The 25,534-nt window shown below is 41.6% G+C and overlaps 1 protein-coding gene across 1 annotated transcript in view; it reads right to left on the reverse strand.

Annotated features, from left to right (window-relative positions):
* Positions 1–5,130: 5,130 nt before the first annotated feature.
* The window catches only part of kif5ab (kinesin family member 5A, b), a gene marked incomplete at both ends in the record, with an annotated part of 113,569 nt that continues 93,165 nt past the window's right edge, over positions 5,131–25,534 (reverse strand). The window contains 9 exon segments of the mRNA XM_080423525.1: positions 5,131–5,200; positions 6,249–6,276; positions 13,466–13,533; positions 14,086–14,392; positions 16,610–16,826; positions 23,687–23,791; positions 23,889–23,960; positions 24,181–24,241; positions 24,994–25,095. Of these exon segments, the coding sequence (XP_080279651.1) occupies positions 5,131–5,200; positions 6,249–6,276; positions 13,466–13,533; positions 14,086–14,392; positions 16,610–16,826; positions 23,687–23,791; positions 23,889–23,960; positions 24,181–24,241; positions 24,994–25,095 (1,030 nt within the window).

The following is a 25,534-nucleotide window of genomic DNA, read 5'->3' on the forward strand; positions in this document are numbered from 1 at the left end:
TGTGTGTGTGTGTGTGTGTGTGTGTGTGTGTGTGTGTGCGTGTGTGTGTGCGTGTGTGTGTGTGTGTGCGTGTGTGCGCGTGTGTGCGTGTGTGCGTGTGTGTGTGTGTGTGTGCTTGTGTGTGTGCGTGCCTGCATCAGCATGCACACATGTGTGCATTCATATACTGTATGTGTGTTGTTTGTGTACATTTGTGTGTGTCCATGTGTAGGTACAACAACATTGTGTGATCAGAGCTTGGCCCAGAGGCGAGGTCAAAGAGCAGAGTTCACCACACAGCCAGGGACCAACCTGGTTCACTTAAACCTCATTTATACACCATCGCACTATCACTTGCCCACAGCAATTGCTCTTCAAGATGTGTTTTTAAAAAAATGCGATGGAGTATAAACTAACTAATTTCAACCTGGCGCATCACAAGCTTGTAGATCTTCTTCCTTTGCCACGCTAGTATAAAATAGGGCTTAGGTGGTTCGGCTTTACTGGATGCCATGGTGAAAGTATTACAGACTACTGCTGCTTATTCATGTCCTTTCTGTTAAAGTGATATTTGATATTTGATCAATGGGGACATCTTTGGGACAATGCTGATATTGCCTTTAGGTTGGATTGGGTTGATTGGGTTTTGCTACATGGACAGTCAAATTGGGTGGACTGCACTGTAAGGAATACAGACAATACAAGTCTATTAGTTCTGCTAATATTCTGTTGACAGAATTTCCAATTTACCTCTCTTTAAAATAATACGGTTACTTTAGCAGCTCTGTTATTATACTGTTCCTGTCCTTGTGCTGAACAGAGCTATTTAGAATACAACAAAGGGACAAAAACAAAAGGTAGAAAAACATAAACAATTTCACTTAAGTAAACAGAAGTTTTATGCTATTGTCTTTTTTAAAACATGGTTTTATGTGAAGAGCAAAAAATAAATAAAATTTCCGTCTTTGTGTAATGTAATATCATTGCAGATGACCCATTACCAAAACAATTGTAACATCAACTTCATGTCCCAATACTTATCTTCATAATGTCCCCATTCATTGAGACAAACAGCACCCCCTAGTGCTTACTTGTAGAACTGCAACTCCTCTCCCACCACACCCCCAGACCGCTTGCAGTTGAGTGTCCAATTATTCCAACAAAAAGGGAGGGGTAGTTGTGACAAAGCTGCCAGGTCTAGGGGCCCGCTGTGGTTTCAATGGACACCCACATATACCATACATCACCCACAAAGTAATGAACAAAGGGGGGGGGGCTGAGGAGGAGCAGGCAGGAGAGGGCAGGATACAAAGAAGAAGATACAGGAACTATAGAAAGATGTAGAGAGGCCTACTAGAGCTCAGGGCCGGAGAGGAGAGAGAGAGAAGGTCAGCTGCATGCGGATTTACAGAAGATGTCAGGAAGGAAAACAGCCACCTGGAGTAAGAAGAGAGCGAGAGAGAGAGAGAGAGAGAGAGAGAGAGAGAGAGAGAGAGAGAGAGAGAGAGAGAGAGAGAGAGAGAGATAGGGAGAGAGAGAGAGAGAGAGAGAGAAATGATGAGAAAAAGCTAACGTATAAAGACACGTGGGACAGACAGCAGACGGGCAGGGAGAGAGGCAGACAGAAATAGAAATATTAACAAGCGGAGTGAGAACGAGAGAAGAGGCTGCAGCAGAAGTCGAGACAACAGACAATGAGTCACTGACTGTACTTGTTGAAAGAATTAACAAGTCTGGGCAACATCCTCATCTCTGGCGTGTCAACAGTGAGGTCTAATTTATACTACGTCGCACGGCAGTGTTGCGTGACGAAAATAGCGATCTACAGGCTCACGGCGTCACAGCATCAAAAGACGTGTTGCGAGCTTGTAAATCGTCTATTTCCGGCACGCGACACTGTCTTACAACAAAATAAAAACGAATCAGATGCATTGCAGGACTTCAGATTTCGAATGTGAGCTTCACTCTGCACTTTACTAAACAACTCAGCGGGAGACTTTCCCCCCCATGTCTCCTTATACTGACTAAATAATTCAGACAGTAGTAGTAGCGATGCAGTACTCTCTCTCTCTTTCTGGTCCACGTCGTATACTGTATGTGGGGACACACTGGAGCAGAGTTGTGTACACATTCTAGAATCATAATGAATAATACACCATATTGCATAATTCTAACACATGGGTTCTGAATGAAGAATGACCTCAATAACCTCGTCCAGACCAGGAGAATGGGCTTGTCTGCAGATCAGATTTTGGGAGAAGAAAACTAAATCCTGCCTTGTTAATAGAAAATAAGAAGTGAACTGCAAGTCATGCAATATTCTGTGCAAGGGCAGGTTTAGCTTTTCTTTAATTCTCCCTTTCCCTGAAGATCTACCCAGAGCTACTGGATATTTTATAAATGTATAAAGTAACAGAACATACTGTATTATGAGTGCAGTGTCTGCTACCAAGGCTTCTCTCCAGTCATTGTGAATTATCATATTGTATGACATATGGGGCGAACATTCGGCAAAAATAGCAGATCTACAAGCTTTTTCATCAAAGAGATTTTGTGTAGAAGGAAACAAGAGCAGACCAAGTACAGAGCCTTGGGAAACCCCAGTCAACTAGGGGTTTTAGTGGTTAATACAATCTCTCTCTCTCTCTCTCTCTCTCTCTCTCTCTCTCTCTCTCTCTCTCTCTCTCTCTCTCTCTCTCTCTCTCTCTCTCTCGGAGTGTCGTTAATCATCTTTCTCCACCCATGCAGTATGCAAGGGTGGAGAAAGAAGGAAATAAGCGGTTTTGACAGTTCAGGACCATGGACAGTGGCCATTAGTCACACCAAAACACTGCATATCATCACAACACAGCAATACATTTTTGCTAGAGAAAAATAAAAAATAAATAATAAACTCTTAAATCCATGTGCATTTTTCCAAGTCTGCTAACGCTAGAGGGTACAGTGAACTCCATGAACTCACCCAAACTGCACCTATGCCCTGAAGGAGTTTATTTTTCAATAACTACTGCCTCACTGTACATTATCTCCCGTATTACACAGCTACTTGTGAACAAAAATTCATAATTTCAAGAGTTAAAGGCCAAAACGATTCGATTCCTCTGCCCAGTGTGAGTGCGCGTGCAAAGTTTTGTGGCGATTGGGCAAAACGGGCACCTTCTGCAAACTGTGGAAGCCAATCTTAGCCAATCAGAATGGAATATGATAAATCTGACAGATACATCTTGATCACATGACTACAGAGGTAATGTGTACTGATTTGTGTGAGGTTTGGACAAAAAGTAGCAAAAAGTGTGTTTTGCACAAATTGGCCTCATGGTGGCGCTTTAACATTAACTCATTCACTGCCAGACTTTTTTCATGTCAAGGACCACCCAAAATGATACCCCCCCATCTAAAATATTTTGTTCCAGGGAGCCCCCCCCAGGGGCAAAGATTTGAGTTAAAAATATATACGTTCAAAGATTTGCATACATTTTCATAGCAGATCTACAAGCTCATAGCGCAGCACTATGAGTTTGTATATCTGCTATTTTTGAACAGCCCAAAAAATCGAAAGTGACACAGATGCGTTCCCAGATTGAATGGGTTAACTGTGTGAATGTAAAACGTGAACCAAATTGACCCTACAAGTCCATTTGGTTCCATTTGTACACTATCAGAGAACTGTGTCCATTTGGTTCCTATAACAATCCTAACTCAGCTCTGGGGTTCAAATGAGGGCACCTCATTGCCGGTTAATTAATGAACAGTATTAATTTTCAGACAGACTTTGCTGTCTCTCCCTTCCTTTCCTTCCTTTTCTCCCAGGCCTCCGTACAAGCATTTACTCTTAAAACATTTAAGCTGCTAAAACATTTAACCATTTTTGTCAGAGTAAGTACCACATGTTTTTTTAAACAGTGGATATAAAATGAAACCCTGTGAGATCAATAGGTTATAAAATACACAATACTACAATGATTAACCCATTAAAACCAGGGAAAGCACCTGTGTCATTTTAGATTTTAGCGCTGTCACTTCGAGCCTCGCTGCAAGCATGCTATTTTTGAACCTTTTTGAAAAATCTTGAAATTATTCCAAATCAAAAGAATATATCCTTTTTAATTGTTTAACACAAATATTCTCTTCTGGGGGTCCCTGGCACAACATATTTTCAGATGGGGGTCCGCGGCCATATATATCAGTTTGGGGGTCCTTGGTACGAAAACGTTTGAGAACTACTGGTTTAGAAGGCATTTGTAGAATCAGCCTAGATGATGTCTTTCTTTTATTCCGTGGTACTAGAGAAGAACTACAGAGCTTCTCCTTATTTGTCAATACATGTTCAGACCACCTGAAATTCACTTTGAGTTTTGACTTGCATTCTTTGAACCTTTTGGATTTGTTGATAACCCGAGGGGATGATAATGGCCTTTATACCGACCTGTACAAGAAACCTACTGATCGCAACAGCTATTGAGGGCAGACAGTTGCCACCCCCTTCGCCTAAAAAACTGTTTACCTCAAAGTCAGTTCTGTGGAGTGAAAATAATCTGCCACAAGCCATCTAACTTTAACCGTCATATGTCGGACATGCAGAAAAATTGTAAGAACAGGGGTATTACGAAATGTGTGTATTTAATGTCACACACACCAGACTTCTTTACCCTGAAGAAGGCTATACTCCTTTATTCTTTAGAGATAATGCTTTGATTTAATCAATTGATTTACTAATCCAGTGATTCTCAACCTCCCAGTTTGATATGCATTAGGCCAAGGACCCCCATTTGATAGAATAAAAAATAAATAAAAATGTATACACCGTAAAATCCTCAGTGTTAATTTAACTCTTGAGAGTGTACAAATGTACATAATGTATATGTCTGCAATACTCTCAAGAGTTACAGACCGTAAGCATTCATTTGCAACCCTGGTGGCCGAAAGTTGAGAAGCAGCATACTAATCTGTTCTGACACTTTAGTTTAATATCCAGCCCTCAGCCCCCCCCCCGCCTCTCCCTCTCTCCCCCCCTCTCTCTCTCTCTCTCTCTCTCTCACTCTCTCTCTCACTCACTCTCCTCCCCTCTATCAAATGTAGCAGAAAAAAATGACTTTGCCAACAAAACAGTTGAACGTTTATGTGCGACTGGTTCCTACCTGCTGACGGTCATTAGCTGAACGAGGCCTCTGGCTGCTGGCAGTAGAACTTCACGGAGTCCTGATTATTGTACACATCACTTCTGGACACAGAGGTCACACTGAGACACACACTACGCAATATATCACAACCACAGGCCACAAGCACCACCACCATCATCACCATCATCATCATCATCATCATCATCATTGCCAGCAGCAGTCAAAGGGTCAGCCGCAGTAGCAGGGACAGCACGAAGGGGGCAGTCACGGTTCAATCAGACATAGCAGTGAGGGAGGGAAAGCAGTGGAAGCAGCTGTGGTTAGTTACAGCATCTCATTGTTCAGGCACATTTACAGTGAATGTGATTAGACCATGCTACAGTTACTATCTGGATGATATGACTCCTGTCGGACATGACCAGTGTCAGGTACTAAGTTCATTGCTCACATCTTTGCAGAAACCACAGACCTCCAGTTTTTTTCTTTTCTTTTCTTTTCTGTGACAGCTGACAAGATGTTTTATGAATACATTTAAAAATAAATATATAAATGAATTAATTAGTCCCCTTTTGTTGTTGTTGTTTTGGAGGGGGGATATTCGTCACTATACATTTGCACTTATGTGACATTTATCCTATGCATTTAATCCATCCTAACTATTAGGAGGAGGGGCCCAGGGAGCAGTTTCTTTTTTTTTTTACGATATTTTTACAGGCTTTTTTGATAGGATAGTAGGCTGACAGGAAATGGGGAGAGAGATGGGGCGGTGACACAAAGCAAAGGTCGTTGGGATCGGGAGTCAAACCCGCGACACGCTGTCAAGCTGGATTACCAGCGTATGTGGTATGCGCCTGGACCACTAGGCCAGCGGGCGCCCCCCAGGGAGCAGTTATGCAGGGAGCAGTTATGGCTTAAGTGTCAGGGACACTTCGACACAGACTGGGCAACAGCGGGGTGCAAAGCGGCGACCTTCTGATAAGCAGACATAATAACAGTCTCTCTACCTACTCAGCTACAGACTCCCTGGTAATATAAAAATTTAAAAACAGGATATTGCCAGAGGCCTCTGCAGGACATCAACAATATAAAGACCTTGATAAACAGTGGGAGACGTTGTGCATATTAATGAGTGACGGTGTTTTATCTTACCTGTTGTCATTGATATCTGTGGTGTTTCCTGCAGAGACAAGACGTGCAGACGTAAGCAGACAGGCAGGTGCACCATGCATGTGTGTGTGTGTGTGTGTGTGTGTGTGTGTGTGTGTGTGTGTGTGTGTGTGTGTGTGTGTGTGTGTGTGTGTGTGTGTGTGCGTGTGCGTGTGCGTGTGCGTGTGCGTGTGCGTGTGCGTGTGAGACTGTGTGTGTGTGTGCGCGTGTGCGTGTGCGTGTGTGTGTGTGTGTGTGTGTGTGTGTGTGTGTGTGTGTGTGTGTATGTGTGTGTGTGTGTGTGTGTCTGCATGCCTGTGTGTGTCAGGGAACAAGAACAAGTGGAATTGTCACAGACACGTGAGTTTAACTGTAATAGCCCAAAGCATCTAAGATAAATGGCTTTGAAATGGCTTAGTGTGGTAGTGAATAGAATGTAGACATGAATTCAAAGAGGATGTGAATGTTGGCAATAACGATAGTGATAATGGCAATAACCCTGATTGTAACAATACATTTAATTAATAATACTATTGAACTAAACAGTAGACAGGCCGTAATGTGAATGCATGTCTCTGAATGCCTGTCAAGAGAATCATCCATGCAAAATCTTGATGGTTAGACGCAGGCATCTTGAAGAAAGTTCTGTACTGAAATGTCAGCGGTTAATGTCATCTAAATGAGAGAAGAGTGGATGCAGTAGTTTTCTTCACTTTTACTGTGGTTATGAATCCATAAGGGGGCTTTCTGCTGAGTGTCTGCTCTCTCTTCCTACTGTATATTGAATTAGTTAGATATTATCAGGGGAGGTTATGCTCCATTGGATTACTGGATGGTTCAAAGTACTCTTTCAAGACACAGCTAGTGGGGGTCAACAGTATTTGATCATGGACATTAAAGCTGCAATCCATAACGTTTTTGGATTTATCAAAACTTTATTATTGACTCATTTGAATAATGGAGTTATTATTAATATAACTAACACAACTGTGGTGGTTGTAGTTGGTCTACCTGCTCTTCTATTGAGGAATGTATCCTTTTGTCGGGTAGGACCACTACTGGTTGAGAGGTAGTATTGCATGAAGCTCTAAATGCAATTTATCCTCTACCAAAAGGTGCTTTCTGTATTAGCAATAGAAATGTCTGCACTCTGCCTTACTTTCATCTAAATTGCCTATTCAACTTAAAACATTCTCAGCTAATCCAATTGTTGTCTCTACTTTAAGAATTTGTTCTCAATTCAGAGTTGCCCTTGGACTCAGAGGAATGTCTAACCATATAGTCCTATTCAGAACAACCACCTTTTTTCCCTGCCCAAGAATGATGCAGCCTTTTCTTTGTGGCAGAGAGCAGGCCTTGTTAAAGGACGACTTCACCCATTTTCAACCTATCAACTTCACCCATTTTCAACCTATCTTCATATAATAGGTCCTCACTAATCCTCATAATAATATGGTACAAATTTTGTCTACTCCGTCTGTGTCTCAGAGGATGGCTGTGGACAGTTCAGAAACCTGTCTACCAGTGACATCATTGATGGGAAATCCAAGCTAATGGAACCTGCAGGCTATCTATTCCTGGAAAGTTAGCATGCTATAATGGAACCCAAAAATATTAATTAAAATGTTGAAATCTTGTTCAAAAAAAAAATCTGCCAAATGATAATGTCACTGGTAGGCGGTTTTCTGAAGTGTCCACAGATCTCGTGGGAGAGACAGACCAAGTACAATTTATTTTTACCATATTATCATATCAGTGAGGACCAATTAAAAGAAGAAGGTTGAAAATGGGTGAAGTCGTCCTTTAAGTTAAGGGATCTTTATATAGACAACATATTTTGTAGATATTAATTTCTTTGGATAAAATTCAAAAAGATTGGGAACACGAACTGGGTGGGGTTATAGATGATGAATTCTGGGAGGATGCTTTAATGAGAGTGAATGATAGGCGCTAGGTTGAACCTAATGCAATTTTAAGTGGTGCACCGTATTATTTTCACTAATTTCAAACTTTCTAAAATATACCCCAGCATCACAGATTCCTGTAATAGATTTCATATGTCCCCATCAAACATGACACACATGTTTTGATCATGTCCCCGCCTACAAGGCTACTGGACTGCTATTTTTAAACACCTTGATGAAGCTTGGAACATAGAGCTGTCACCGTGTGCAGAGATGGCATTGTTTGGAGTTTTATCAGATCACCAACTTATTGGGAGGGGTATAAAGCAGAAGCTTGCCTTTGTATCTTTATTAGCAAGAAGAAGGATATTATTGGAGTGGAAATCAACACTGCACTGGCCCCTATGTATGGCTTAAAGACCTCTAAATTTGGAAAAAATAAAATTCAGGGGATCTGAGGGGATCACCGGGAAAATGTTATCAGGTATGGGGCCCTATGATTAAACATATAACTAAATTAAAGACACTACAGGACAAATAAAACTACAACCAGACACGTTGACAAGCTCTAGATTAACACATGTAAAAGGGAGTTGTTTACACACTATACAGTATGTACCATGGGGGAGTGCCAGGAGTGATAGCGAGGGAAATCATAATTACTATATGAATTGAGTAATTTATATGTATTATCCTTTATTATAATTGATTTTTCTTTTGAGTTATGTAATTGTCTGTATGTTGCATGTTTTTATGTTGGACCGGGGTGGGGGGTAGATTACTAAGGGCACAACAAAAATGACATGCTATGGCTATTGGATAACTTTGTACTTTGTGCAATGAATACATATATATTAAAAAAACGCGAATTACCTGACACTTAAGAATCACAATAAGCCCGAGTAAGACATGAAAATTACGGATTGCAGCTTTAAAAATAACTTTATCCTCACTGGGACTTCTCTCACAAAAGGCAATTTATACTGAAATGTCAGCGGTCAATATATGTCATCTAAATGAGAGATGAGTGCATGCAGTAGTTTTCTTCACTTTTATACTGGTTATGAATCCATTAGCAGGCTTTCTGTTGCGAATTTTTTACTCGTATCATTGGTAGTGATGTAACTAGTGCAGTGCCGGTTGGGGGTGCATGGCCGTTCAGAAAGTGTGCCTGTTTGGACCGGGCCCTTGCAGCGCTGTCGAGAACCACAGTACAGCTGCTTGCAGCGTTCTTGAGAACCGCTTATCCAATCGACTTCACACTCAACAAGGAAGGACACGCACACACACACACACACGTGCGCGCACACGCACACGTGCGCACACACACACGTGCGCACACACGCACGCACACACGCACGCACGCACAGACAGACAGACAGACGAGTTTATAGATGTGCAAGACTAGTCTAGCAGAGGTTTTTGGTATTTGCATCTTATTCGAGGGCTCCTATTGATATTCTGCCCGCCAACTTTACTAGGTACAGTAATGTGTAAACTCTGTTGTACGATGGTGTGGCGCACCAATTTTTTTTTTGATTTACATGCTCTATGGGGACATTACTATATAGAATTTGAAAAAAGTTCAAACAGGTTGGGGTCATATACAAGACCTTACATGGTCTGTGCCCGCCCCCCCTAAGGGAATTCATTAAAAGGAAGCCTGAAAGAGGAATCAGTACCAGAGCAACTACTCGAGGAGATTGTGAAGTGCCGCACCGGCAAACAACCTTCGGTCAAAATGTCCTCTCAGTACAGGGTTGTGTAGCATGGAATGGCCTTCCTCTACATATAAGGGATTGTGCTACATTTCCATCTTTTAAATTCAATGTGAAAAGATGGTTGCTTGAAAACCAAAGCTGCAACCATTTGTGATCATATTTTAGGGTTTTTTTAGGCTATGTGATGTAATGTAATTGTATTTCACCGTTTGTCTGTTTTCTGATGTTATTGTTTTTATGTTTTTATGTTTTGTGTGAGGACTGCGGATGAAAATTAGCATCTTTGCTAAATCCGGTGTATTTACGTTCATGTGACGTTCATTAATATGCTCTGTCCTGTCTAAATAAACAAATAAAGTAAAGTAATGAGATACAGTAGAAGAGTATAGTGAAATGCCACAATATTTCATTTAGTGGATTTTCCAAAGTAGCACAATGTAAGTGCATACATTGTCAGGGTAAGTAGCTCCCATGGATATAAAACCCTTAAATCCTGCACTGTTAGTGCCATCCTCTACTCTACTCCCTTGAGCCACAAAGCACTTGAGAGCTATTAATTCTGTTTGTACCCTGTTTATTCTCCTATTCTTTCAGTAGGATAATAGTTGAATTTGTGTTTAATTGAAAGTCCCTGCAGAGTAGCGGAGGCCGAGGGGACTGTACTGTAGATGGTACAGTTGTGTACCAGATAAGTCAAAAGAGGGTCAGAGTTAGGGCATCTAAGCTTGTTTGCCCTGCTCTGTGCCAGTAATGTGAGTAATGATGCTACACCCCTCATCTATCTCCTCTGAAGCCTGCCCCTGATGGGCACAGACACACACACACACACACACACACACACACACACACACACACACACACACACACACACACACACACACACACACACACACACACACACACACACACACACACACACACACACACACACACACACACACACACACACACACACACACAGAAAACCTGGCACCCGCACAGAGGTAAACATGCAGTCACCCAAACTCTGCCAAGGGAAGTGAACATGAACTTATACTGACAGAAACACACAGTTGCACAGAAACAGATGTGCAGTAGTCATACTTTTCAGACATGAACACACATGCACGTGTGTACTGTCTATACTGTACAGTACATGCATACATACAGTATGCACTCTACATGCACACGGTAAAATCCTGAAATAGCATTTGAATGGAATGCATCTTTAAAGTTTAAGTTACGTATAATTCAATGTTTGAACTGGTGTTTCAGTAATCTGAGTTCCCAGAAGTTTTCGCCAGCTCTCGCATACAAACGGGAGGGGCGAGGAACTTCTGGGCCAAAGCCCTGGTATTTGTGGGCGGGATGTAACTTACGCTCAGAATCTGAGCGGACACGCCTCTTACCGGTCTGAGAGCTGTGCAACTCGTCTAAAAAGTCCGACGAGAGGCAAACAGCAGTACACAACAATGGCAGCCACAATTTCTCAAGGGGAAATTGCATCCCGTCGCTCCTATTTACATGCAACACCCACTGCATGTGGATCCCGCCCCCTTTTCTTCATTGGCTGTTGATTTGAATCAGAAAGCAGTGGCCGCGCCCCTGCTGTCCAGGCTTTGAGCCGAAGCCTCCCAGACTAGTGTTTCAGTGGAACGTAAATTTATAACATAAATACATTAAAGAGATAAAGCATTTGAAAGGAATTACACTTTAAAAGTTGGACTTGGAAGAAAGAAGAACAGTGCAAAATAGCAAGAGTTGTGTACAATTATTGTTAAAGCTAAAAGGAGTTTAGCATCCAATCAGATTGGGTGTTTGTTTGTGCAAAGAGTTAATAGGGGTTGACTATCAAAAAAAAATTTAACTATCAAATATTTATCTACCAATCAGGAAAGTGGGTGGGGATAAGATAGTAGTCCACATGGTTAAGCCTTTTGTGTGTTCCTTGCCAAGAAAATGCAGTTGTAAAGGATGTAAGGAATTATGTGTTTTGGGCATTGTACAGTGGTCTCACTCGTCATCTTTTTTACTTACAGTATGGATAAGATACACCAATAAACAATGACTCTAAACTAAGTCCAATGAGGCGACGCACAAGTCTGTGCAACATGTGGTTCAAATGTTATGAACTATTAAACATCGTCCAATCTGGAAAGGGGGTGGGGCTAAGTTGCCCCAAGGTTTCAACCCAATCAGAGCCCCATTGACTTCCATTATAAAATGAAAGTTTGTATAAAACATGTGACGTACTGGCAGTGCACACACAAAATTTGGTGTTTCGCCGATCGGTTCAGCAGTTTGCACAAAACGTATTACATGTCAAAAGTTGATTCCAAAGGTGGCACTTGAGAGCTATTAATTCTGTTTGTACCCTGTTTATTCTCCTATTCTTTCAGTAGGATAATAGTTGAATTTGTGTTTAATTGAAAGTCCCTGCAGAGTAGCGGAGGCCGAGGGGACTGTACTGTAGATGGTACAGTTGTATCCAAAGGTGGCTGAACATTTTAAAGTTTGAATGTTTCTAGGTGAAATTATGAAGGACATAGGGTGCAAATTAGGTGCAACAAAATGGGTTTCTTTTTAAATGTATTTGATTGTTTGATGTTTTTATTGAAAACATGCGTATACTTATTTTATATATCTATCAAAAGGATGAAACACAAAAAAGATTGAGAGCTCATTTCAATTGTGGTCCTTTGACTGTAAAATGTGTGTGTATACAGTAGAACAGAATAGTAATACAATATAGAATATTAATATAGAAAAAAAAGTTGGTTAAATCCACAGTGTAGACCACTAAAAGCGCAACATTTCAAAGTCTGAAGAGACTTTCTAGCTCAAAGTGTGTGGAGGCACACAAAACTGGGTGGAATAATAAATAGAAAGTGAAGATAACACAAGTCTACTCGTCAGCCAGCCCACTAATGAACGCTTAGGATTTTGCTGTGTGTGCACACCGAGGGAAATAAACAAACACACGCACGCGTGCGCGGCACGAGCACACACACACACACACACACACACACACACACACACACACACACACACACACACACACACACACACACACACACACACACACACACACACACACACACACACACACACCAGCAGCAGCAGCAGCCGCTCATTAAACTATTTCAGTTCATATCCACAATAATCATAGATCGTTCCACGCATTGATCCTGAATCTTGAGGCCACTGACCCTTAGTGAAATGCTCGGTCATACGTAAAGCTATTTTCTAGAACTCAAACACCAATTACAGCGACCGCTGTCACGCTGGCGTTTAAATTAGTTGAATCACGGAGAGAGTGACGTTAAGAGCACAATCGTTATTGCAGCAGGGGGGCGATTACTGTAAATTGGCATAACAGCCATCCAGGGGATGGTATCAGACATGATGGTGCCGTGATTCACAGGGAACGTTCTAGTGTTTGCAGGAAGAATGTGGGAGTGGGGACTGGCAGGGCAAGAAAATATTGGAGAAAGCAATAAGGAGCAAATGTACTGTATCATGGCCGTCAGCGATAATAATGGATGAAATTGCCCCCCTGTTGATGGTGATAAGGATATGCGGACGTCAGCAGACATCTAGTGAGAACAGAGCTTACCGTTTTCAGCATCTGAGTCCAGTGTCTCTGTAGAAGGGTCCGCTGGCTTTGCCGATTCAGATGGAAGCCTATATTGAAGTATGTAGAGTTTTATATCAAGAGAAATTACAATTGGAAAATATTTTACGGTGAATAACTGCAATGTGCTGAATATAGCACTCATACTGCAAATAAATGAATAAATAAATAAATCTGTAAGCACACAGACATTAATCACTTTCAACCCGGTGCCCCTATTTTATAACAAAATAACATTTGCATGTTATAATAGGCAAAACAAATTTCAAACTTTTCTAACTTTTTCATGAATAGTGAAAATAGACAATCTACAAGCTCACGACGTGTCACATCGCGTGAGCTGTAGATCGGAAAGTATTCAAGATTTTCAATAGGGCTGAAGTGGTTAAATTACAGTTTAGTTCAATAGGGTCCGATTCATAATGCATGTGAAGAGTGATATAGCCAGTATTTCATTTAGCTAGACTATATACATTACAGTAGTGACCGTTTTGTCATCTTTCTCAAAACAAACCAACAGCATTGTTTCAAAAGCTACATTACTTCCTGATGCTATGTGGTGCCTTCACCCATAAACTGCTACAGAGGACAGATCTGCTCACATGTTGTTCTGAGCATCGCTGTCGCGGGTGTCGTTGCTCTGTGAGCTGACATGCTTGACGGGGCTGTTCTGGCCGGAGACGGACTGTGGGGAGCTGGGTTCACTTTCTGGAGCCGACTCTGTGCTCTCTGGCTCTCTGTCCGGCTCTGGGGCTGCGGCGGCAGATGGCTGGCTGTTGCGGTTGCTACTGCTGCTGCTGCCATTGAACGGAGCGTTGCTGAAGGCAAAGGAGTGATCGCTGTAGCCGCGAATGAAGAAGGGGTTGGTGGGAGAGCAGGGTGGGTAGTGGCCGGGACGCACAGGCTTGGCTGTAAGCGACAGAACAGAATTCGCTGAGTGAGTTGAGTGAGTGAATGAGTGAGTGAGTGAGTGAGTGAGTGAGTGAGTGAGTGAGTGACTGAGTGACTGAGTGACTGAGTGACTGAGAGTGAGATTAATCAAATCTCCATTCAATCCTTTTCTCTTCCATCCAGTTGTTCCTCTTTTTTTCTTAGTATAAGCTTGCATCAAACATTATTAAGCAAATGAAAGTGCTCTATGACATCATAATGCAGCCTTTATGCAAGTCATCTGGAAAACATCAATATTATTGCATGATTCATTCATAGTTAATATAGTAGATTGCATCATTTGATTGTGGAACTCACTTCTGAGAGTTTGCTGAAAGCTTTTAACCTGGAATGTTACAATAATATGACATTCTCATTCTCATAACAACAGATGAGATCAGACGGATCACTGCTCCATCAAATATGACAGATTAGCGAGATTATATAAGAAGATTAGAAGAGTTTCATTACATCTACTGATTACACTGCTTCACACTCAGAAACCATTTAATGCATTACTGGTTTAATTACATCTCGTTGCTGTCAGGTGGAAACCTCATATGTCCAAAACGGTTTCTAGAATTCAAATAAAAAAATAGCACTTTTGTGCGACACTCTAGTATGGAGATAAAAGGTTTCTGCCTGACGATGATCTGCTGATTACACTGCCTCACACATGGAAGCCATGGAAACCATTACATGAGTTTTGCTGGTTTTGGTCGCTATTGATGCTCGTTTAATGAAGTGCGCGAATGTGTGCATTGTGTCTTATCGTATGTGTGTTGTCGTATGTGCACATTGAATGAACCAATGCAGCCACTTTAAAGGTAGGGTAAGTGATTTTCTTTGGTTAAAATAAGTGTTAAATAGCTCTATATTCTGATAGTACTCATTGCTATAGAGCAGCGCTACTCAACCCGCGGCCCGCGGGCCGCATGCGGCCCGATCGCAGCGTCTTGGTGGCCCCCTCATGGTCAAAAAATAAAATAAAAATATATATATACATTTCCGTTCAAATATATGGGTTGCTAAAACATTTTTCAAAAACAAACAGACAGACATACATACAGGTGCGTCAATTGTTACAGGTATAATGCATAGTTTTCTATGCATTTCGGGTTTTTGGGGGGGTTTGACCCCCACATTTTTCTAGGTGTCTGCCACTGGACATACACACAACACAAAATAAACTGGTACAGTGAAAAGAATATGATGTCAAAATGTACATTTTCTTGTGCGTTACAAAATCGAAAAATCCAAAATAGGACCGTCATTTTTATGGCGGCCCCTTGGACTTTTGGTATTTTGCTGAGTGGCCCCTGAGCCATCTTAAGTTGAGTAGCCCTGCTATAGAGTGTTTGTTCAGTAAAAGGAGTCTCCTTGTCTCTCCAGCTCTTTATAAAACAGCAAATGCATTTTAGTTTCAGTTTCAGTTTCATTTCCAATTGTATCCAATCAGGATAGAGAACTCAATCAATATATAGATTAAACAAGTGAAATTGGAAGTGATGACACTAAGAAATGAGCAGGCAAAATTGGAACTGGAACACTATAAAAATGAAGCTTAAAAATGGGTACTTTCTCCTGATTGGCTGAGATTTTGACACCTACCGGAAAATGTATTTTCTGTTTATTAAAGAGCTGGAGAGACGGGGAGACTCCTGTTACTGAACAAACGCTCTATAGCAATGATTACTATCAGAATATAGTGCTTTAACCTTTTAACAAAATACTTTTTGTTTTAACCAAAAAATATCACTTACCCTACCTTTAAGTCTTGACCCCTAGCGTTCCAATTCTGGGCATATCATAATAGCCATATAAGTATATACTGTAGGGTTTAAACTTTAAAGGGTTAATAATGTGAAGATCAGTTGGAAAGGAGAGGAAAATTAAATAAATAAATAAATGAATAATTGAAAACAGTAATATAAAAAAGAATAATAATTTCATGGTTAGGGTTAGGGTAACCCTTTACGTGAAGCGATCCTTACTACAGTCAGTGCATAGAGCTGATGTGATTTTTATCCGTACTGTTTATAAGTCTACACGACGAAGCACAGATGTTCTCGTTTCCAGGTACCTGGTACCCTAACATACTTCTCATGCTGCATGCGTTTCTTGTACAAAAGGTGCATGGGTGTGTGTGTGTGCAAGGACAGGACATGAGGAGGTGGTGAGATGAGTGTGCGTTACCGATCAGCGCGGCGTGGGGCCTGCGCAGCGGGTTACGGGCCCTCATTACATCCTTGATGCGCTCCACCTCCTGCTGGTAGCGATGGCGGTCCTTCATACCCCCCTCCTTGGCCTCTTTCAGTGCGCCCTCCAGGGCCTTGACTCGCTCAGCCGTAGACCGAAGGCGCTTCTCCAGCTTTGGAAGCTCACAGCGAAGATCTGCATTGTCACGTACCAGCTGTCACCGACACACAAATATAGACATGGACAGACACACATATATTGAGTGACTGGAGAAGTTTGCTAGAGGCTGTGACAGATTCCACATTAAAGCAATATTACTTATTACTTATTCTTTTTAAGTTTATTTATCATTTTTATTAAAACAGTTTTTTTTTTTAAACAGTAGGCTATCTGGTTTTGTAATGTTATACATTGTCAGAATCTGCTTTGTTTGCATTTGTGTGCTAAAAGAGTGACTTTGAGACACTGTGCAAGTTCAATGGGGAGATTTTGAATTATGTATTTTTAATCTAGGGACGTAACTATTTAAGATACCTTAAATAGTCTTATAATATTTGGAGTTACCGCACATGACAGCAAGGTAACTACAGTACACAACCGGTTGTAAAACGTGTAATTTTGCCTTGATCCTGGTATTACATAACATTTTCGAGAAAAGGTACCAGGTTACAAAGTGTCAACATGTCTTTGTAAAAAAAATTACATCAGAATGCTATTCACTGACTATAACACTGCGTTCACCACCATCGTTCCCAATAAGTTTGCAGTTTTTTCCACAACAGTTGCATAAAACTACCTAAGTTAAGGTAAGGTTGCCCTTAGAGTTTCAATTAAGGATGCATGTCTTTCTTTTGGATGTTGCAAGGGAAACCTTTGATCTCCACAGTAAGTGTTTGCCCGTAGCTACTCTCCCCTTTTAATATTTTATACATATCCTTTCTTACAGGACCACATCAGTCTCTTAAAAGTGAATTATTTACAGTAGTGACAATGACTGAATTAAGTAAGTGAAGTGTAGGAGGAGATTACAGTGCCAAGACACATTTTAGGGACAGGGAAAACCCACTGCGGACACTGAGTGATGGACAACTGTTTAGAGAGTCACGCCCATGTCCACACAACTATCCCCATTTCCAGAGTCTCATTAGTATTTATTGCCTGTCAAATGCCATTCCACTGCCTACTAATGAGACCAGTTTTCTGCCTGTTTCGTAAGCCAAAACCTGAGGATTTACCCAGATTAGTCTGCCTGATTGTTCTTGTTATGACCTGCATGTTCCCTGGAATTACCTCTGCTCTAGTCTTGTCCCCCTTGCACCTCAGCGTGTTCAGACTAATTGCCTGCTCAAGTAACCTGGACCTTTCCCATGGATAAAGCCTTTGCCTAGCCCTTTCAACTCAACACCTCTCACACTTTTCCGCTGGAACCCTGACCCCCCCACACTTTCCCCTTTGACCATGCTTCTAACCCTGTCTGACTCACTCGTGGTGCCCCCCCCCCCCCCCCCCCCCCGAGTCTAATCACATGACTGCTGATGCACCGTGACGTGCTGCATTACAGTGTGACATGCCTGCTGCTCCATTGCTGAACAGAAAGCTCTGCGGCGGGTTGTCAAGACAAGAAGGATGTATACAACACCTGACGCCTTTGTTCAGCTACCGCTACATGTACCAGTATCACCAAAGACCTCACTCCCCAGGGCCATTTTGTTTACCCTCCCACCATCTGGCAGGCGCTATGAGAGCCTCCAGACTGAGGAACGGTTTCTTCCCCAGGGATGGATGTTTCACAGCTGAACTATACCTTAAAAACAACAGTCCACTGTCAGGGGGGCAGTGGGCCACTTACAATTTACTATTTAATTTATCAGACACTCAGTGGTGGAAAAAGCATTCCGATTTTAGTAAAAAAAAGTATCAATACTGCAATGTAGAAACACTCTGTTACAAGTTAAAGAGTCTACACCATGAAAATCACTTTTTTCTTGTTTTTTTGTATTTTTTGGGGTCCCCAGTGTCTCTTGTACCCCAAAAAATGTTTTTTTTTTTAAATTCAGTCATTCCTTCTCATTTCATGGATTTCCAGAATGGGCGTGTCTGAACAGGCGATCTCAGAATGGCAATGTTTATGAGGTCATAAACATTTTTGATGGCAAACCCAATGTTAAATGAAAAGTGCCCGAATCGCTCCGAAACTTTTTCTACCCCCCCTAAGTGGGGGTCTACGAACAAATACTTCGGGCTCGGATTTTGGCTCCGCCCCCCGGAAGTGGGTGAAACAGGCACCTCAAACACTTGGTGGAATTGTTCAAAAATGTTCAAAGTGTTTTTTTTTCGATTTTGTATTTTTCTTAGATGCTTCTTTTTATGCAGAATTTTTTCATTTTTTTTTTTTTTTTAATATATATTTTTTTATTAACAGAATTTTGTATTAACAGAATTGCTCAGTAGCCCCCCCCTGCCCAAGAGGACGTTTTGGTATTGCAGCTGAAAGTGCTGTATAAGCCAGAGACAATTGACTTGGGATGAGTATATCTGAGTGATGATTTAGGCTCAAACCTTTTGAAAAAGGTTTGAGGGACATACACCATATGATATTAAATATCAAATATATTTTTTAAATTCATGGTGTAGCTCCTTTAAAGTCCGGTAATCAAAATTTACTTGAGTAAAAGTACAAAAATATTGGCATCAAAATATACTTAAAGTGCTAAAAGTAAAAGTACTCATTATGCTGAATGTCCCGTTTCACAAGTTAAAAATGTCAAAAATGTATACAAATCTTTTGATCTACAAGCTCACAACTCGTCGCATCGCGAGTAGAAGTATAAAGTATAGAAAATTGGAAATACTCCAGTAAAGTGAAAGTACCTCAAAATTGTACTTAAGTACAGTACTCCAGTACATGTACTTAGTTACTTTACACCACTGCAGACACTCATCCAGAGAAAATTACAAGTGAGTGAAATCGGAGTAAATGGCAAGAATCGTCACATACAGTAAGTAGAGTGCAAAGAAGAACAATGTGTAGTGCATCATAGAAACTAGGACTAGGATACCAGAGGACAAATATCAGGTAAGTGCAAATATACAGTGACAAGAACATCCAACTTAGTACAGTATCTGTCTAAATAACATTCCCCTTTGGGCAATCTCTCTCTCCAATGGTGATATGGACAATGACACTATCTACTATAGTCAATACTTGAACTGAATTTATGTTTATGCTCAGCTTAATGTACAACCCATCTCGCCCCCACAGTGCTATATGGACAACAATATCTCTACCTCCAAATGTAATAAATGCATTGATACGGTCTGCTTAACTTTATGTTAACTACACACCAGACAACTTCATTACCCCTAGATTAAACTACTGTTGCCCCCACTGCACTGACTGAGACTGCACCACGTTCACCATGATTCTACAAAATATACTACTATGTGCACAGAACATGTTTAGATCCATCATGAGCTTTCTTTTGCTTTTAATATTAAAGGTTGAAATCTAATCAAGTTCCTGTTGGGAAAGCATATCTGCCTTGGGCTTTCGCCATTAGGCAAAGCTACCTAACAGTGGCATAAAGGCTGATTATGCTATTTCCAAGAAACACTACAGGCATATAGGTCATGTTGAATGTTTGCTTGTCAGTCCTTTATTGCAGAAAAAAAACAACCAATTAGGTCAAGTCCCCAGTAGCAAGAAGAGACCTAAATAAGGAACCACAGAGATTAGTTCATACCATGACACGACACAATTCGTGTGTGTGTGTGTGTGTGTGTGTGTGTGTGTGTGTGTGTGTGTGTGTGTGTGTGTGTGTGTGTGTGTGTGTGTGTGTGTGTGTGTGTGTGTGGGGTGTGGGGGTGTGTCTGTGTGTGTGTGTGTGTGTGTGTGTGTGTGTGTGTGTGTGTGTGTGTGTGTGTGTGTGTGTGTGTGTGTGTGGCACTTTAGCTTGCACTGATTGGTCAGCTGCCGTATCGGTTCAGGGGCTGATAACAGCAATCAACCTCTAGTCCTTTTATCACTTCCCATACCCATATATGTTATATAGCATATAAAAATATATATTTATATATATAGTACATACCTATAAATAAGACATACAGACACACTGTGTACAGACAGATTGATAGATACAGTAGAGAGCCTACATCATTCTAGAGCTGTATAATATCTCTACACAGAAGAAGACATTCTGGAGGAGCAAAGGACTCATCTAGAACTGTGCACTGCTGTCTATGAGAGAGCCTTATCCTTCCACTGAGAGCCAGCTGATTTATGAACACGCCCTTTCTCCCCACTGTATCAGCAGGTGGTGGAAAGATGGCCTCATCCAGCACAACACTTTAGGATTGGTTTTCTGCCTGACAGACCACTGCACTGCAGCTCCCTCCACTCACCAATCTGCCTGCCCGGCTGAATATGTACTGTGTGCCAGTCTGCAGAGCTTTTAACACGGCCAACTTAAATTACCCGCTGTGTGTGGGGGGATGCGAAGAAGATGGCGACTGTCTCTACGCGAGAGCAGGAGATGAGTTGGGGTGCATTTTTGTATTTATTGAAGAAAGAGAATAAGAAAGAGCCATTGCAGAAAAGAGCAATTGTATTTTAAGGGGCCTCTAACGGAAGTGTCCATTTTTACGTTACATTTTTTTCGTGCGAGATGCATGTGCAAGCATATGCCCTGGGGTTTATTACCAGTGATAGCAATAGTACTCATCACTGTATCCTTTATGATAAGGTGGGTTGGTCCTCTCTGTCAGATGCAATAATCACTGGTATCTATATTGTAGCGACCCTGCTGGAATAATGACAGAGACTTGTGGGAGGGGGGGGTTTTGATGGGGGGAGGAGGTGCCTAGTTCAGGTATGCAGTTTAGGTCAGGCTGAGAAGGGGTTAACACAGGATCAAAGGGGGTGGGTAAAGGAGAAGCCCACGAAGAGGAACAAGGAAGTGGCAGAGACACTATGGTGGCACAGTGTGTGGAGAGACTCAAGCTAGACAGACAGCGCAGCCTCTTTGTTGTTTTTCGGCACCCTCCCAACCCAGTTTTAGCCTGTATTGAAAGGGCAATAAAACCCGGTTCTCCGGTTAAAACGTCAATCCATGTTTCCTTCTTTTATTTAAGTTAGTGAGTTAGCTGTGAGGGACCGCAAACGCTACAATCTTAAAGCCCTGGTCGAAACATTACCATTGTATATTACTTATTTGTTGAATTGGAGCTCTGGTCCATTTTTAACTGTCTCCAGCGGCTGACTGGTTGACTGGGTGGCTCATGCCAGGCCCAGGACTGATTTAGGCCAGATTGCTTTTAGTGCTTTAGTGCAGCAGACACTTTGAATCGTCTGCAGTGTGACTTAAAACTGAACTCTCGTTTCCCTCCTGGACGCTTCAGGATTATGCTAGAAAATTGGAGGGACAGCGAGTGCAAGTCCTACGAGGTGTATATCCCTCATCATGTTCTAATCCTTGCAATATAATATTATAATAGTAATAGCTAAAATAATTTGTCAGGTTTTTAATTGTTTTCATCATTTTTGTGGTAAATTAAAAACAAGAATAAAAGGTAAAACATATCAATAACAGTGCAAATACAATATGCCTATAAGCATAGTTTTACTAAAGTTATGGTTAGGGTTAGGGTTAGGCAGGGGCAGACTTACCACTAGGCAAGGTTAGGTGACCGCCTGGGGCCTCAAGAGTCAGGGGGCCTCATGAGATTTCCTCAAATTATTATTTTTTAAATATAAATAAACAGTTTTTCATTCCAATTGAGGCCCCTCAAAAATCACGCGTTAAAATGCAACAAGAGCGCTTATTTCATATAAGCATCAATGTGGCCCGCCTTTGTCCAGAATGCAGTGGCCAATTGCAAGCCGGGCTGCCGAGAATGTCACGTGACACGTCACATTCCAGGAACTAAAGAGGGAGCGCACTTAGGATACCAGTATTCGACTTTTGATACAGTATATTTTGATGCCAATACTTTTGTACTTTTACTCAGCAGGTAAACTTTTGAATAAAGGACTTATACTTTCACAGATTATTTCTACATTGTGGTATTGGTACTTTTACTCAAGTAAAACAAAATCAGAGTACTTCCTCCACCATTGCTTGATACTGAGGTGGATTGCACCTCCTGCAGCTTTGTTTTCAAGGGCTGGAACGTTTATCAGTGGCTGTGACAGAGGGATGATTGATGGTGGAAAAGCACTATTGCTCAGAGGAAAGCAGTGACAAACGGCACACACTGTGCTCTATATTAATTTGACTCACTGTCATCACCCTTTTATGTTTTGCTCCGATATATCTGCCTTACTTACTGCTGTGCCTCAGTACAGTCTACACTGCAGTCCAATTCACACTCTGGATTTTGGTGTGTAGTTGCACGCACGCACGCACGCACGCACGCACGCACGCACGCACGCACGCACGCACGCACGCACGCACGCATCATCCATTGATTTCACATTGATTGCAGATTTGATAATTTGATTTGATCTAAAAACGCCTTCAAAATCCTGACCTAAGTTTTCTGAAAAACAAATCTTTACTCAAAACATGAAAAATATATAATGTTGCTACTGTATATAACGACTAAAATGACACAAGGAAAGGTATAACAACGTATAGGTGTAACAGGTCTAAATGGGGTTTAAGACAAAAATTACTGAAAAAGGAATACATGAGTAATTATTTATTATCTCCACCTTTGGTTACACAAAAACAAGAGTGTGTCTAATAACGGCATGGCTTTGTGTGTCATTCGACCGACATTCTCTAGTCGGCTTGGCTCTGAAAGAGTCTAGCCAATGGTGTCATCCGTGCCCAAACTTAGAAAATCCGGGCACCACTTCCATTATAAGTTATATAAAAAATATGTGAGCAAAAATGTGTGGGATTCTACGTTAGCCTAGTGACAGTGTGCACAGTTTGCGAGATTACTGTAGCTTTGGACAAACACACACACACACACACAGACTCTTATAGGCAGCTACCTGTTTCAGAGTCACAGCGTAAAATGTTTTTCATTTGGTGTAAAGGGACACCAAATCACATATTTCAGTGGTACCTGTTTGTGAACTTTTGTAAGTTGGTCCAGGTTGTTCTCAAGAAAGGAAATCTTCTGTTTCTGGATGGTATACCCCCCAGTATCATCAGCCTCCATTTCTGAACTCTGTGGAACAAAGAAGACAGGTAAGAGGACAGTGTCCGCTGCTTCGGCTGTGTGAAACAATGTCTGATTTGTTTGAAAGCAGGTGAAGAATGCTTACTCTTTTGACTCGAGACGTGAGGTCTTGAACAAAAAGCTTGCGAAGGTTGTGGAGGGTCTGGAGCTCACGAGCCTAAGGGGACGAAAGAAAGAAAGGAAGAAAGGAAGAAAGGAAGAAAGGAAGAAAGGAAGAAAGGAAGAAAGGAAGAAAGGAAGAAAGGAAGAAAGGAAGAAAGGAAGAAAGGAATAGATTGAAGAGAACAGAAAGGGTCAGAGTGAGAGGGTGTGTATTGGATCGCTGGCATGTTAGTGAAGGAGTCCTAATTGAATTGTTGTGGTAAATAATGACTTACGACAGTCTCCTCCAGCCCTTTGAGATCCTGTTTCGACTGTTCATGCCGCTCATTGAGAAATCTATGACAAACAGACAGACAGACAGACAGACAGACAGACAGACAGACAGACAGACAGACAGACAGACAGACAGACAGACAGACAGACAGACAAAGTGATAGGGAATTGAGAAAACAGAGAGAGAGAATAGAGAAAAAAAAGATAAAACATTCTGGCAATTCGAAAAAATGTAATCATTCCCTGGTATTTCCTCTGAGCAGCCAGGCTGACCAATAAGTGGTCATTAGTCATCTGCCACAGTGATGCAACACACTGCAAAGGTCAATGCACAAAATCACACACTGACTGAATGCTAAACATATAGTAGGCTATACCAACAGTCCTTAATGACCAGAGAGAGATAGACAGCGAGACAGAGAGGGAGAGAAGAGAAATGTGGAGCCTCCAGGTGCTCTAAGCCAGCGGTTCTCAAACGTTATGGTGTCAAGGACCCCCAAATTAATTTGTATTCGGCAACGGACCCACATCAGAAAATATTTTATGCCAGGGACCCACATATAGGATTTGAGTTTCAAGATAGTTTGAAAATAGCAGACTTACAAGCTCAGTGCCGCAACACCGTTGTGAGCTTGTAGATCGGCATAGCTGATGTATATAGCCTTTAAGTGGTTAAATTTTGATGCTATATTAGATAAGTCTGCTGGTGAGGGGACCCCCTGGATCCCCCACAAGGACCCCTGGGCGTCCCCAGACCCCACTTTGAGAACCACAGTGACAGTGATTTTGTAAAAAGCATATAGTGGGAGTCTCACCTCAGCTCCTCCAGCTGCAAGCTCTTGTGGAGGTCCTGGCCTCGGAGAGTCTCAAAGTCATCGTGAAGTTGTTCCAGCTCCAAGTGCTGCCTCTGGTTACGGCTGTAAAAGATGAGCAACATCAATCCACCCCTTTAGGCACTTAACCATGGGTCATATCACTTGCGTTTCAACAGAAAACAAAGAGTCAATCGATCAGCTTACTGCTGTTGCCGCAAGGCACCTGCATTTCCACATGGGGATCAATAAAGTTTTATCTTACCTCATCTTTTCCTAAATAGGTGCCGTAGTTAAAAGTCAGGAGTGTCAAAGTGTTCTGGTTAATTTCAGTAAAAAATAGATATAGAAGAATAATCTGTTAAGCTAATGTTGGCAAGCTACAGTAATGTTTGCAAACTAACGTTGCTGTTGCATTGTGAAGATCTACACGTCAGACCAAACGCATCACTTTAAGTTTCTATTATGTTGCCAAGCCTGCTAATGTGGCCGATTAATTTGCTCTATTCATGCAGTATTTACATCCGCTTAAAAGTTTTATTTC

Source organism: Gymnoscopelus braueri (assembly GCF_963280865.1).
Source record: "Gymnoscopelus braueri genome assembly, chromosome: 3".
In the NCBI taxonomy this organism is placed as follows: domain Eukaryota; kingdom Metazoa; phylum Chordata; class Actinopteri; order Myctophiformes; family Myctophidae; genus Gymnoscopelus; species Gymnoscopelus braueri.